Source organism: Lupinus angustifolius, unplaced genomic scaffold (assembly GCF_001865875.1).
Source record: "Lupinus angustifolius cultivar Tanjil unplaced genomic scaffold, LupAngTanjil_v1.0 Scaffold_15_149, whole genome shotgun sequence".
NCBI lineage: Eukaryota > Viridiplantae > Streptophyta > Magnoliopsida > Fabales > Fabaceae > Lupinus > Lupinus angustifolius.
In genome coordinates this window covers 39,409-55,904 of record NW_017718801.1, presented here as the reverse complement: position 1 = coordinate 55,904, position 16,496 = coordinate 39,409, and the positions used below count along the sequence as shown (strand labels likewise).

The 16,496-nt window shown below is 32.9% G+C and overlaps 1 protein-coding gene across 1 annotated transcript; it reads right to left on the bottom strand.

Annotated features, from left to right (window-relative positions):
- Positions 1 to 2,662: 2,662 nt before the first annotated feature.
- On the bottom strand, positions 2,663 to 12,221 carry LOC109337934 (ATP-dependent RNA helicase DBP2-like). Its single transcript, XM_019575023.1, has 14 exons — positions 11,896 to 12,221; positions 10,882 to 10,974; positions 10,624 to 10,788; positions 10,388 to 10,483; positions 9,496 to 9,570; positions 8,905 to 9,066; positions 8,233 to 8,313; positions 7,299 to 7,397; positions 5,986 to 6,081; positions 4,821 to 4,952; positions 4,203 to 4,277; positions 3,816 to 3,905; positions 3,654 to 3,728; positions 2,663 to 3,389 (listed from the first exon to the last, which is right to left on the bottom strand). Exons 1-14 carry the CDS (start codon positions 12,130 to 12,132, stop codon positions 3,213 to 3,215), a joined length of 1,653 nt encoding a protein of 550 aa, XP_019430568.1. The 5' UTR covers positions 12,133 to 12,221; the 3' UTR covers positions 2,663 to 3,212.
- Between the last annotated feature and the right edge of the window lie 4,275 nt (positions 12,222 to 16,496).

The following is a 16,496-nucleotide window of genomic DNA, read 5'->3' as shown; positions in this document are numbered from 1 at the left end:
TATATATATATATATGATATATTTATGAATATAATAATTATCACTGATTCAATGTTAGAAACGTTAATATGTCATTTAAAAAATATGAAAGATTTTCATGCACAAATCGACTTTGACAAGTAAGATATAGATTTGCCAATTTTGGTGGTTACTTTCCTATGACTAATTTAATTGTATGTGTGTAGGGATGTACCGAACTCACTTAATATATGTTCAAAATTCGACTTGCTATTTAATTCGATAAACTTAGTTTGTGAACTAAAATGAGCCGAACTTGAGATAGAAATTAATATCGATAAATAAATTACTCGAACTTGAGCTGGATACAGTTCGACTCGTTAGGTTCATGTGCTGACTCAATATATATATACATATACACATACATATATGTATATATGTATATATATATGTATATGTATATGTAAACTATTTTTTTATGATTATTATTAGAGAGTAAAGTATCTCCTTGTACTAGGAGATAACTTATCTCATTCAGCCAGTAAACGTATAACACATGTACTATTTTGTTTAGTTTTAGAAAGATTTTTGTAAAAAATGATTAAATAGAACACATACCATAATTTTAGAGGTTGAAAAAGATAATTTATCTCCTTATATCAGTAGATACTTTATTCTCTTATTATTATTATTATTATCCAATAAAGAGGGTTATATTTATATATAACATTTTGCTTACTTTTTTTAAAATTAATTAATTATTTCAGTTTTCCAAATGAACCAATTCAAATTAAGTCAAATAGTTCACGAACTTTAACCGAGTCGAACTCGGGCTAAAAAATAACTCGTGTTAAACTCGACTTGAGTTTCGAATCGAACAAACCTTATCGAGCAAAACCGAGTTAAGCTCTGGTTCAACTCGTTTCCAACCTTACATATATGATATAATTGTTATACCTTACCCGGAACCAATTCACGGTAGAGTATTTATAACTACGGTTAAAAGCATAAAATCATAGCCACACTGAAAGGCAAAATAGGAATACAGATCCCCTGACTTTTGGGTGGAAAAATCATCCTTACTTTAGGCTTAATTATTATTTTTATTAAATAACTACATTTTGTTGAGCAATCCTCCATTAGCAACCAAAGCCCCATCTCTAGAGCTTCATTCATGCGCGACCCACCAGTAGCACTACTATTACCTGCCATCAATTATGATGTCCAGCCACCGCGGTATCTCCATGTAGGTTACTGCCATTTAGCGCAAGACCATCAACATTGGCACCTGACACAAGATTCCTCTCAAACTGTTAAACTTGATGAATTCTAACAATAGTTATGCTTGTAGGACCATTGATGATGACTCAACAAGCATGGATCATGATCAGCATAGTTCAATTACAAATGTGCATCAGGACAAAATTAGCTCGGTTGGTCTTGTGGCACATTGCTACAAACCAGAAGGGACAGGAAATATGCATCAGGTTGTCCGAGACAGGATGCATCAGGTGCACACAGGCAAAGCGCATCAGTTGGTGCACATCCTCGGTCAGGATTACCGCATCAACTGGATCTGTCTCGGTCAGCAATGATGCATCAGGTGCACACAGGCAATGCGCATCAGCTGGGTTTGTCTCGGTCAGCAATGCTGCATCAGGTGCACACGGGCAAGGCGCATCAGCTGGATCTGTCTCGGTCAGAAGAAGCCATGGTGCATCAGACTAATCATAACCACACTCATCTGAGTCAGATTCATCATCACGATGAATCTCATGGTTACAAAGTTACTTGGGCCAATTATGGAATCACACATCATCAGAATTTGGAGACTTGTGTTGGATTCCTTTGTGATTATTTAAATGGCCAACGATTTCTTGTAATGCAAGCTATCACTCTTAGCTTTGTGTTAGGATCATTACTTCTGTTTTTCTGTTTTGATTAGTAGTTAGATATTAGTTTTATTTTGTTAAGTTTGTTATTTCCAAGGGTATATATATTAGCCCTTGCATTGTATTTCATAATTCAATTCTTAATCAATAAAATTCACCGAGTCTTCTTTCCATATTATTTCTCTTTGTCATCTTTCTGATCAAGAAGAGTTTGATTTTCATCATGGGGTTTGCATTTTCATCACGGGGTTTGCATTTTCAAGACAAACCATCTCTATCTTCAGGGAGAGAGCATGGATAAAATTATTTAGTCTTCTCAACAGATACAGAATTTGAACAATAATTTTTTACTCTATCACTCCCTTTTTACATGTCTAACATTCCCTCTTCCAAAGATGAAAATAGTGTCCATAGCTGTTTTTTACACTATCACTACATCATCTACCATTCATTTTCAATAATTAACTTTTCAAAAAAAAAAAAAGTAATCCAAATAAAAAGTGAATGAAAATATGTATAAATCTTTTACATAGATATTACACTCAAATGTCAGATTGCTCAGTGAAAATTCTATATCCCATTTCATAAGAGAGAAGGAAAGTATTGTTGATTCTGGCTTCTATCATTTGACCAGAGAGAAGGAACATATTATTGGTTTCTATTACACTAAAAGGTTCATTTTGTTGCATTAAAGGTGCAAAAGGCTTTTGTAGTTGAGTGACAAGTGCAAAAGGCTTTTCAGAACGAGGAATAGTAGAAACGTAAAGCAGGTATTGAATTCGACCAAATAAAGGGGAATCCAATAGGGAAAATATAAACAAAATTGTCGCATTTTTTCTGGGTTTTCTATAAATGCTTCAAAGTGACAAACTAAACACGGGAGTAGAATGTACTAAGTTGAATATACATCTAATGGTTTCTATTTATATTTGACTCACCATGAAATGAAGAAACCTTGTTTCTAGGATTACATGAGATGCATTATCTATATGACAACTCTGTGAAGCTAGCAAACTACCTTGTTACAAGTGTGCTAGCTACAACAAAGGAGTGAAAAGCAATACGTAGACTTGCAATGTTAACTAGAAACTTATCCATCTCCATCATCTTAGAAGCGATGTACCTACAAATGCACTTGTCCAAATCAACAGAACAATTATGCATCAGCACCAACAAACATATAACAATATGCAGAAAGGAAACTAGTAGATCGATAAGTTTGCTAGATCGATGGGGTGGAGAGGTAAAACAAAGTTGCAGCAATCAAATCGGGATAACATCGACTACCCAGGCAGAGACCACTACCAACCTTGAAGCTTTAGCAATTATCATCAACCAAATGTGGGAGCACATGACACTCCATCAATCATCCCATGCACTATCCGCGGTGCCCTCTCCTTTATTGTTTGAGGAAGACATCATGAATTTATACTTGTCTTCGATGTTAACTGAAGCAGCCCCAATTCCCAAGTTTTTGGATAAAGCAAAATTTGCCTCTTTTTGTGCAGCTGCTGCTTCTTTCTCCTTCCTTCTAGCAAACTAGAAACCAAGAGCAGAAAACCAACCATGAAGCACTAGTTTGAAAATGGCATCTTAAGTCCAATAAAATTACTACCATATGAATCCTAAAAACTAATTGGCTATCTAGTATACCTTAAAAATCGGGATGAAAATTCATAGATGAGACTGTACAAAATTATATTTAAAATTCATCCTTTGATGTGTCACCCTAATTTGTAAGGGTATAACAAATGTTCAAAATGAAATATGACTCCCTAATATTCTAGCATAAAAATATAGTACCTTTCCAGTTGCAAATGACAGAGTGTTCCCGGATTCAGCATCAGCTATTGCTTTTCTTATATTTGCTACAAGGAACTAAAGAGCAGAGTCATATTAATGTTAAAATCAAGAAAATAAGCACAGTCCAAGATTCATTTTAAAGAAAAGAAGTATAGCAAGTACCATGTCGCGATCGGTGTAAAAGGAAGTAGATAGGCCTGTTGATCCTGCACGCCCTGTCCTTCCAATCCGGTGTACATAATCTTCCATGGTCTATAATTGAGGCAACCATAACTAAGGCTTCAGGTATGCGTTTCTCAAGGAAAATAAATTAGACTGGAAAATATTGAGCTAATGAGATGCCAACATAAACACTATGTCATGTCCGTGTCCCACAACTTTCAGAATTTAGTGTCCTCGTGTCCATATTGTGCCGTGTGTTGCCTGTCTGTTTGAGTGTTTATGTCTTGTACACCATTTACAATCTCTGTATTTATTCGGTTAACCCTCTCCTAGTGGATTTCAGGTAAAATTAATTCATCAACTAATTTTTGCCTGGTGTAGAAATACCTTTGGAAGATCTAGATTGATGACATGCGACACTCCTGTGACATCCAATCCGCGAGATGCTACATCAGTGGCAACCTGAATGACAGTCTCATTATGAATGATTAATAGTGATTAAAAAAATACCAAACATGATGTAATAATGCAAAAGTTGCTTAGTTTAACTTGAGGTAGAATTATGAGAAGGAACAAATATGAAAATCAAAGGCACAAATGTAAAACACTTCAACTATCATATTGCAGACAATTCAGTATATGATATTTTAATGAGAACTGTAATACTAAATTGAATAACTTATTGACAAATTTAGATTATAAGAATATTCCTTTCACCCCATATGCCTTTTCCCAATTTGAAACAAGGGATTTCATTTAGCAAACAAAGGTATACAATAGGCCAAGCTTCACTGTACTTAGACAAGCCACAGCTGGCTTCACTGCATATCCCAACAAGTGTTTCATAACTATCAAATATCTGTCAAATTTTTTTTTGAAAGGATATGTTCAAAAGAGTTAGTTGCGATGAGCCATAAATAGTACAGAACTACAGATTTTGCAAGGGAAAGAAAAATGATGTACTGATAAAGTTGAGTATTATGTTCAAGCAGTGTAATTGATCACCAAAATGTTGGTGGAGCTACTCCGAAAATCATGCAGGGCACTCTCTCTTTCACCCTGACTGCGGCCACCATGAAGAGAAACTGCAGATAATCCTTGGGCTATCAATGCTTCAGTAACTTCATCACACCTTGTCTACATGCACATCAAAGAATTAATAATAAGAACGATGGGGATATCAATTTTCAAAAGGCCCACAAACATTATTTTAGGCTAAAGTAAAAATATTCTACTTTTCAAATGATGAAGGTTAGATAGATGACCCTAAGTATTCAAAGATCTCGATACACACAGGTCATAAGGAACTCTTTAGGTTTGTTTTGAACTGTAAACAAAGCGAAAGCCACATTCTCTCCGTATACAGATTTTTTTGGTAGCAATAAAGTATCATCTGTCTCACAAAAAAAATCCCACTTCAATTTTGGCCCTTTAAACTCCGGTCATTCATTTCCCATTTCTGAATCTAACAGCTCTCTAACTACTCATAGTATTTGAAATTGGAACTAATTGACTCAACGATATTTAGCAAATAACCCATTTCGTTGACTAAGAGATAAAGAAAGCAAAGAAATTAGGTTAACCAAGTTGAGTTTGGTAAAACATGATATAATAACTGTGTCCCTATATGAAATTTCTTCCAATTTCATGATCATTGAGGATTTATAAGTTTATCACATTTTGCTGAACCCATCTTCAGGGATAATAAGGATCGGTTGTTGTTGTTGGATGGAAGGGGCAATGCCTATTTGCCAGGTTCAAGCTGAAGCGATCTATTAGCCATCTGGCCTTAAAACAAAACAGAGTTGTGAAAATGTAGTTCCGGGGATGCATGCAATTTGTAGACCGCACAAGTCAAATAAACATCTATAACTTCCCAACAAGGAAGATTTTGGAAACCAAATCCAAGAACTCTAATTTGAACTCATTTCTGCAATGCACTATTTAAACATGCAGGGTGAAATTGGGTTGGGTCACAATTAAAATCAGAAAAAAAATAAAAAATGGGGATATATAAGGATGCCATGCTTGGAAAATGGTTCTTGTTCTTCATACCAAACCATAAACATTCAAGTATTTAACTTCTGACTTCTTGTATCTAAATATCTAAGTGAAGATACAAATGGAGATATGATATTATCATAAAGGGACCTATACAGAACATGCATACCTTTCTTTCAACAAACACAATTGTTAATGGAAATGGGTGACCACTCTTTTCAGCTTGTGATGCCTCCTCAACGAGCACATCTAGAAGCCGATCAATCTAAAAGCACACAATAAGATTTCAAAACAGAAACAAAAGATTAAAAGGACAAAGTTCCAAAAAAATCCTTAACTATGCACAATTCTCATATTTGTCAGAAAACAATCTTGTACAAGAAAACCAGGTTAACAAAATGTTAAAAAACATAATAATATAAGAAGAATTAATTTCAAGTTTTGTTTTCCAATATCCTCATTTCTCTTCACCATTATCTCTATCACTTTCTTTCATCCCATTCTCCACTTCTTTACTTGTACGCAATTCCAATTCAGTAGAATATCACTCACTATAGAAAACGGAAAGAGGGAAAATAATACAACAAAACTTAGAGAAATAAAAAATCTTAGGAAAATTCAAACTAAATTGACAAAAAACTAGAAAAAAAAACATTAAGAAAGAGGATTACATAAACCAAAAACTACAGAACAAGAATCCAAAATTACAGAGAAATCAGGCATACAACACAAAAGAAATGCACTTTGGAGCCAAATCACTGCATATCCTCCAAAGAAAATAACAAAAGAAACACTTAAGGTCTCTTTGGTTTGTTGAGAAGTATTTAGTTTTCAATCTCAGCAAATCATTTTTACTCAGTTTTTCATGAAATTGAAAACATATATGTTATTAGTATTTTTTTTCATTACCTTTGGCCTCACCCTCATCCCCACCATGCATTTCTAAAAATAGTAAAAACGACAATTTCACACTTTGAAGTCTATAGTTGTATAGTTTGAGAAATATTTACTGAATGCATTTTCATTAATGTCTGCCTAAACACAAATGTTAACCTTGTTTCCTGCTTTCTTTTCCTTTTTTTTCGTAATTGTTTCCAGTTTTCATTGAATAGGAAACACTGAAACAAAACATGCCCTTAAGATCCAAGAGATTGGGTCGTGTAACAAGGGAGGCCAATCTCTCTGATATAAAACAAATGCCTCCAAAGAAATCACAGGCAGAAGCACACCACAGACAACCACGAAAAAATTAATAATTCTGCAGATGTTATTCAAAGATGAAGAAGTTCCCTTGAATAATTGGGCATTCCTCTCCAATCACAGGCTTAGGCACCAAAGACATCAAACACAGTCCACTGCCACAGCATGTTAGCATCTTGACAGAAGCCAAAACTTCTAGAGTTAACCTACCTCTTAAATGATAATTATTAATCCAGCTCTTAACAGAAGTACCATGTCATTTAGTAAGCTTATTGAAAGTACCTTCTCATTTTCAGAAACCTTGACAAGGTTTTGTAAAACGTTCGTTGTCGGGCTGCTCACTTTTCCCACCTTCACATGCACAGGGCTACTTAAGTACTCCTGAAATTTAACAGAAGATTGGTAAACTTCCAAAAATTCTTTCAACAACTGAACTTGTGAAGAAATAAATTGACGAAAAAGGAATAAAGCCAAGAAAATTTTACGACTAATTGTAAAGAAAATCATGGGGGAAAGATAAACGAAGCCAAAAAAGAACAATCATATTTTAAATTATGAAACATATATACAATATAATATGTTACAGTATTTTATGATCAACCAGCAAGTGGCAAGAACTAAATCCTAAATTATATTTCTGAAAAGTAGATACTAAATGCTGGAATTTTCTTTTTATTGTTGAGCAGTTAAGCCTGCTCCTTGTCAGATGGGTATACAGGCAAAGTACCCCATATAATGACTTGGGAAACCATCCCCCCTTCAGCTAGTTAGAGCACCCCCCCAGTCTTGTAAACTTTCAAGCTCTAGATTCCAATCCTAGACATATATATATATATATATATATATATCAAATTTGAATGACTGTATATAGTTGAAAATTAGATTTTGTTTAAATGACAATCCTAGATATTGTTGAGCGGTTAAATTTTCACCCACCCTAGTCATTTTTTCTAGTTGTGTCCCTAGGTGTAAGTCCCACATTAGATGGGTAAATAGGCAAAAGTACCCTTTCTCATGACTCGGGCAACCCTCCCCTTTGAGCAAGCTTTTAGGAGTGGAGTTAGACTCATTTGTTTTAATAATTAGTTGTCTTAGCATAAGCCCATAGAAAGGCACTTCAAATACCACAATGGCACTACTACATTATTCTAATATAGCTCAAAGGACAAAATAACCATATTGAAAACTCAGGTGTCAGGAAAGAAGGAAACCTAACCTTTGCTAATACTTCAATCTCCACAGGCATAGTTGCACTAAACAATAGTGTTTGATGCTTATCTGGAAGATTTCTCATTACCTGAAGGTAATTTTAGAAAATTAATGTTTTCTTCAGTAATATAGATGAACATGTATTAACACAAGAGAATATTCTACTGCAGTAACATAAATTTTATTGTTGACAACTGTTCACATGAAATGATATACGTGCTTTATAAATCCCTACTTATAGCATGAAAATCCATCTGATACAGAGCATAGTAAAATGAAACTGGTAAAAGCATAAATCTGAGAATGACAATGAAACTCCTATCCAGCCAAGATGCCTCAGTTTTATTGCTGAATTTTTGCTTTGAAGATTGTAACCTCATTTTTCTTTCTTATCTACATATACTTCACCTGCTAACTTTTTATAGAAGTGGCATTCTCATGGTCAAAACATCACGTTGAGCAGCACTGTTTTTAGTTTCAAGCTTAATAATGGTTAACAATTTAAGTTCAGGAGAATAAAGGTGCATGGAATAATTTTCGGGAAAATATGGCACAGGAGAGGATAAACACTGCAATAAAGAGTCACACTATTTATCTGACATGAGGACTCACATTGTGATGAAAATTAAGGGAAACTTCATATCCAGGATAAAAACTCCAACACCAATACACCACTAACCTCTCTTATTTGTGGTTCGAAACCCATATCAAGCATTCTATCTGCCTCGTCTAAAACAAAAAAAGAAACTCTAGAAAGGGAAGTGTTGCCTTGTTGTAAATGATCAATAAATCTTCCCGGGGTGGCAACCACTACTTCAACTCCTGCTTTTAGCTCTGACCTCTGTCATAGAGATCATAAAGAAAATGTACCATGTTACATTTAAATGGAACTAAAATAACTTTAAAAAGAACATTAAAAGGTCTTCTGAAGTCCCCTTGTCCGAAATTTTTTACTTTGTTTAATTGTTATTAGATAATGATGGGCACCAGTTTTCGCACTAGCCTTATAATAATACATGTATCAGCCTATGAGGAGAACTAGCTGCATGAAAACACAGAATTTACTCATGTCAAAGCCAAACAAAAATGACATCAAAGGTTTACGATAAGTTGTATACATATCTAAAGCACAAGGACTTGTAAGATGCACTTGACCAGTTGACTAAGCTTAAAAGACTATTGTAATGCCAAGAGGACAAAAAAATAAAAATCCTTTGTCCTTGATCAAACCTTCACAAAGAGAAGAAAGGTTATGTCAACATCTAATCACCTGCTTTTCAATGTTAGATCCACCCACAACTATAGCAGTTTTTAATGACTCAATAGACCTGCTAAAAGCTTTAACCTGCCAAAAGTCAAAAGACCACAAAAATACTTAAGAACATAGAGAATAAACAAGCTCAATGTCAAAAAAGATGACAACAAACTATGAAGCTTCACATCCAAAATTAAACAAGGAAATAAATCATTTCAATAGAGATGGCCATGAGAGGAAAGTAATGACTATTTCCTCTCAATTATAAACAAATAAAAGGTGATAAAAATGTGAATTTTTATGTCTAGGGTATTGTTTGAATCAAGGACTCAAGTTAAAAGAAAACATGTGGAGATGATAGTTTTAAAATTATTTATGGCTTATATATGAGGGAGATGTAAACCATAGAATTCAAGTGGGGTAGATGAAATAATGGGGTGCATCAAGCGTCATGTGATAGAAAGGTGTGACTAAAGCTTAAGAGGAAATTTTACTGCACGACTATAAGACCCTCAATGTCATATGGAGCTAAATGCTGGGCGGTATAGGAATGAATGCATTAGGGAGACCGTTAGGTAATTTGGGCATGTGCACATGAGACCATTAGAAGCCCCGATAAGGAGAGTAGTTCAAATGAAGGTTAGTCCAATTTATAGAGGCATAGGGAGGCCAAGAAAACTCTTAGGCAAAACGGTTATGGAAGATTTAAAGATCAACGCTTTGTCAATGAACATGATTTATGATAGAGCATTATTGTGTTGTTCGATCTATGTAGCCAACCCCATCTAGTGAGGACTAAGGCTTGGTTGTTGTTATTGCGAAGAAAATTATCAACTACATTACTAGAATTGAAGAAATAAGCAAGAAATTTCAATCCAAATGATCCAAATAAAATTACATATATCACCTCTTTTTCTATTTGTTGAGCAAGTTCTCTAGTAGGAGCCAAAACTAATGCCAGAGGACCATCGCCACGCCGAATTGGAGTTTGAGACACACAATGCTAAAAATAGGAAGGAAAAAATTAAATAAAAAAGAAAAGGATGATAATTATCATTTTCAACTGCTTCATTTACCATCAAAAGGTATATAAGGAAATCACTACAAATTCAATCAAACATGAGAAGTATAACAAGTTCAGACCTGTATCATAGGAATTGTGAAAGCTGCAGTTTTCCCACTACCAGTTTCAGCACAACCCAAAAGATCCCTTCCACTGAGAGCAATTGGCATGGCCTGTGCTTGGATAGAAGTAGGCCTAGTGTAGTCGTGATATGCAATATCCTTCATGATACTTGGGTCCAAACACTGAAATAAAGTAGATTACCATTATACAGACATTTGCAAAAATAACATATGATGACCTAGAAGAAATACAAATATGATTATTAAATTAAATACCATGTCAGTAAATGATTCTATTGGTGTAGGTGCAGCAGGAGAGTCAGATGCAACGGTAACATCAAGATTAAGCCGCAGGCAGACCTCTTCAATCTGAATACATGCAACAAGCACTTGAACTAAACATCCAATCTTTACCTATGTGATTATAAAACTAAACAGGGTAGTTGGGAATTAAAACACCAGGAAAGCAATGCTAGTTGAACTTCTAGAAAAGGATATAAATACAGATAACTCTATTGAATGTACTCTAGAGAAGAGACAATTGAGATGGCCAATACCAGAGTAAGAACCTATAACAGCGCGAGATAAACTACAAAGATGAAGCCAACTAATAGACCATTCTTAGGCCAAAAACCACCTCTACACTTTTCACTCACTTTGAAGCCTACAACTGAAGTCACTTTGAAACAATAAAACTACAGTCCTAAAAATATAAAACCATCCAAACAAAGAGTCGGCTCATATGGTAGAAATACATTACGTGAAGTGTAAGCACCTGAGTTCAAACCTCGGAAGTGTACTCCACTTAAAATAAATATATTTGTCTATAACAAAATTAAACACGTCCAAAAGTAACGCCTTCGAGCTACAGGAAGTTAGAGATCCACAACTTCTCTCGTTATCATTGTTGTGAGAATTATATTACTTACATATACTATAAACACAATGTCTCTAACCACATTCCGGTTCCAATTAAACCAAACCTTCATAAACACATTCTGAGTTGAACATTAATAGTGTACCCTTGCGATCAAGCCTCTAATATATGCCACTTTTGTTCAAACATAACTTCCCAAAGAAATGCATTGCATGCAATAACAGGAAATTTAAATTAGCTTCGAAAACCCTAAACATGTGAATAAAAAAACAGACACAAAATCAAAATCTCGAAACCGAAGCATTTCAATTCAGAGGTTAAAAATAGAAATAAAAAGTTAAAAAAAAGACGGAGCATATGAAAAAGAAAATGAAATACGAAAGGGATTGGAGAAAAGAGAATGAGAAGGGAACCTGGTGAGGGTTCATGCGGGAAACGCGTTGGGAGGGTTGCCAGGGAGGGAAGACAGGGTCGGGGGCGGCGACAATGCGAGACGGTGGAGGAGCGGCGGAGGTACGGCGAGAGCCATTGTAGAGAGAGTTGTTATTATTGGAGTTAGAGTTAGAGTTAGAGGAAGGAAATGCGAGCTTCGTGTTGTTATCGACGGTTGTTGAGCTCGTGTTCCTCATGTGTGGTGGAACATACGACATCGTTTCCTCCCGCAAAGAAAAGAGGTATAGAGAGTGAGGTGTATAAGATAGCAGTTCCTGATAATGATCATGAGGATGGTGACGTGGCTGTTGAAATGGTTTCTCTATGCATGTGTGCTTCACATGTTGAAACCTAATATATAACACCCTTTGTTTATAAGTTAGTTTTTTTAATGTTATGTTTGCGAGTTGAGTTTTATAAGGTAAATGAGGAAAAAGAAAGTTTGAATGACATGAAATGTACTTATAAAATGGTCGTCAAACTTTTATTTTGTTTTATTTCCCTTCCAAATTTAAATTCAAACAAACCTTAAGAGTAAGGAATAAAAATAAGTTTTTTGAGCCATAAAATATATATTTATAAGGTTGTTTTGGAGCCTTTTATTTCATTATTTTTCTCTAAAAAGAAGATCTGTAGAGAATTTGCTTCGATTTTCTTTTTCTTATTTCAAAAAAATATTTTTTAAGCACCATCTTATGTGTAGATCATGTAAATCTAGATTAACTAGTTGACTTTAGTTTGGGTATGTAGATCTTTTAAATATTTAGATGAAGAGTTTTGATGTGTATAATAATTCTATTTAATTTAAATTTCCCAAGTACTTGTAGTTTCATACTCACAAAAAAATAGTTAAAAGTTATTAGAGATGTTTAGTAAAACAAGCTTATATTTTAAGGATAACATATAGATAAAAATGAGTTTGATTCTCTTATTGAAGAGTAGAGAGTGTACAAATAAAGAGAACGAAAGTTTAGAAGCTGACTTACCAACATAGAAGATCATAAATGTAAAGTTAATCGATTAATGATCAAAAGAATGATGACATGCAAAGAAAAAAATTGAGTTTGATTTTCACATTGAAAATTGAAAAGTGAAAAGAGTGTACATTTACAAATAAAAAGGAAAAATAGTAAGAAAGTGTAGAAGTGACTTACTGATGCTTAATAGAATGGAAACATCATAAGATCATACATGTGAAGTTAATCTATTGATGGTCAAAAGAAGAATGAGGTGCATAGAAAAAAGAAATTGAGTTTGATTTTTTCATTAAAGAGTGAATATAATGTACATAGAAAGAGAATGAGAAAGATAGTAAGAGAGTGTAGAAGTGACTTATCAATGCTTAATGGAACAGAAAAATCAGAAGAGCATACATGTAAAGTTAATCGATTAATGATCAAAAGAAGAATGACATGCAGAGAAAAAGAAAAATGAGTTTGATTTTGATTTTCTCATTGAAGAGTAAAGAGAGCCTACAGAGAAAGAGACTATAGAATGTGACTTTTGAGAAGAAGATGAAAAATGAGAAGGAAGAAGTGTGATGAGAGTTTTCCATAAGTTACATGTTGAGTGTTAGGCTTTAGAAATTCTAATTTTAGGAGTACAAAATACTTTCTTTTAAATCTAGGTGTTAAAATTTTAAAGTATCTATTTGATAATATCATCAATACGTCCAATTTATAATAAGATAATAGATTCTACCTTAAGCTTCTAGATCTATTTAGTGAATTGCTAATAAAAAAGGGATAATAACTTTTGAAAGATAGCTTTTCAAAAACCAACTTAAAGTAACATTTGTTTGAGGAAGGAAATTGTGAGTAATTCTTGACCGATACTATGTTTAAACTTTTCATCCAGTGAGATGCTACATTAATATAATATTGTATGTCACTCTGTCTTTCTTTACAAATTTCACCAGATTGCACAACTAGGTTGTCAAACAACTTTAATTTATTCAACTTGCTACACACCCATATATAAGCTTTCAACTCCAATATCACAACTTCTAGATACCTCCAAATCAGTAAGTGACAACCTCAACTATATTCTCTATTAGATTTTAAAAATTATTCTTATTAAAAAATTCATAATCAATTATGTAGTGATGACATATATAAACTATTTCGAACATGTTTAACTCATCACACATTAAGTCATTACAATTAGTAATAATATAAAGTATTAAAGAGTTTAGGGATAAAGAAAATTACATAAGTATTTTTATATTGGTTTATTCTCAATAGTTATATTTAGTCTATTATCCTAGAAGAATTTTCGACTATATTTCCCAAATAGCTTACAACTATTTAACACTTTCGCATGCATGTATTATTTCTTATACATATGAAAATGTAAGACCACATGAATCTATAACTTCCTAACAAAAATATCTTTATAGTTATAGTAGTAAACTCAAATTTGTTCTCTCTCTCTTAACTTAGTCCGGCTCTTGCAAAGTTATTATGAATTTAAGTTATAATTCTACACCAATACAACTTCATAGGAGAATGCATTTTTATAGAATTTTTATACACTTGACTTGTATTTTATTATGTTCTTGTGTCGTGCACTTATGTTGGGGGGTTTTCTTCCTTTTTATAGATAATTTTCAATGATTTTCGAACTATCTTTAAAATTGTCTGTTTATAGTAAACATTAAATGTTAATTAGTTCATTAATTCTTGATATCAAGAACGAAGTTATTTCATGAATCTGTTGTGTCTTGAATCACACTCACTTCCACGTTCATTATGGTGGATCCGTTGTATTTGAGTTCATCTTAATTGATTGATGTATTTATGTCTTCTCTCTTTATCATAATTTCAGACACTTAATAAGACTTCGTACACTTACTGAGATAATTCTGATTATTCCTTTGTGTGCACATATTTATATTTTTTCATCTACAGGTTGGTTAGAGAATACAACATATCGTATTTTAAGAATACTAAATTTATCTTATCAATAAATAAAGTATCTAATAATTGAATCATTAATTATCACAATAAATGTGCATAATTAATATTTAAATTCAAATGATTGGTCAACTAGGCATGTATACAAGATACAAGTTGATATAGTTTATGTCCTTGGACATGGAAATCATTAGATACAGTTGTCAAGTGGACACATTTTGTCTTGAACACATATGACTTGATTTTATTCGCACATTTCATTAGACGAAGTCATCACTAGATGCAATTGACTTTGGACACGAATGTCTTTGGACGCGTTAACTTGATAAGACGAACTTAGTCCCCGGACGTGCTTGACATAACAACAAAACAAATATGTTAAAAAATATATCTATTAGATATGTTGAGCAAACTTTTCTCATATAACTAGTGAGTTACGCTTGCATTTGCATGGGGTAATATTTTTTGCTGCATAGTTAAGAACATACATATTACATGTGGATTGTCTCTCTAAGTATAAGAAAGAACTTAAATTTTTCTTATTCTGAAATTGATATATCCTTCAAAATTCAATGTCTCTCATTATTCAACTTGACAAAGTTTAAATATATATAATATCATAGTGTAGAAGAACTTAATTTTATGATATGGAAAACCAAAAATTGTAAATGAATTTAAAAATTGATGAGTTAATAGGTTGAATGTTTGGTCCTCATTAGCATTACACATATCAATAGAATCGGAATTATTGTGTTCTTTTTCATCACCTAATATTATTAAGTTTAAAAATATTTGCATCAACAACGTAATAATCGATTGAATTAGATTATAAATATTTTTACTTGGAATTAAACTCAAAACATACTCATTTATTTGTTCAATAATTTCAATAGTTGATTCAAATATTGTCCTTGTTTATCAAAACTTTTCATTTTTAGTGATCTTGTAGATTTTGATAAGTACTTTGAACTATGACATCTATTGGATTATCAAAATTAACAAATGAATATGTCATTAGATAGAGAATGACGTAGTTATAAGAAATGTAAAGAAAAAATAAAAAATATAACTCTAACTGTTACAGACCAACGTTATTATATTTTTTGTTGAAGCGACTATGTACAATTACTAATAGTTTATTATCACTACGCCAGAATTGATATTTAACAACGCTTATCTGTTGAACGCTGTTAAATATAAGGCGGAAGAGAATTAACAACACTTATTGAAAAAACACGGTTAAATGTGTTATCTTTTGTTATTTTTAACAACGCTTATTGAAGCAAGCGCTGTTAAAAGTCATACTTCATATATTTAATAACACTTCTTCAATAAGCATTGTTAAATGTGTTATCTTTAACAGTGCTTATTGAAGAAAAACACTATTAAATGTGTTATTTTTAATAGTTTTATTGAGGCAAGCGTTGTTAAAGGTCATACTTCATATATTTAACAACACTTCTTCAATAAGCGCTATTAAAAGTGTTATCTTTAACAATGCTTATGAAAGAAAGTGTTGTTAAAGGTGTTATCTTTAACAGCGCTTATTGAAGCAAACACTGTTAAATGTTCATACATTTGACGCTTGTTTTAGTGAGCGGAAATCTTTTCAAATTAAAAAACAAAACCTCACACAATAATACATATCACTCAATTTATTATTTCTC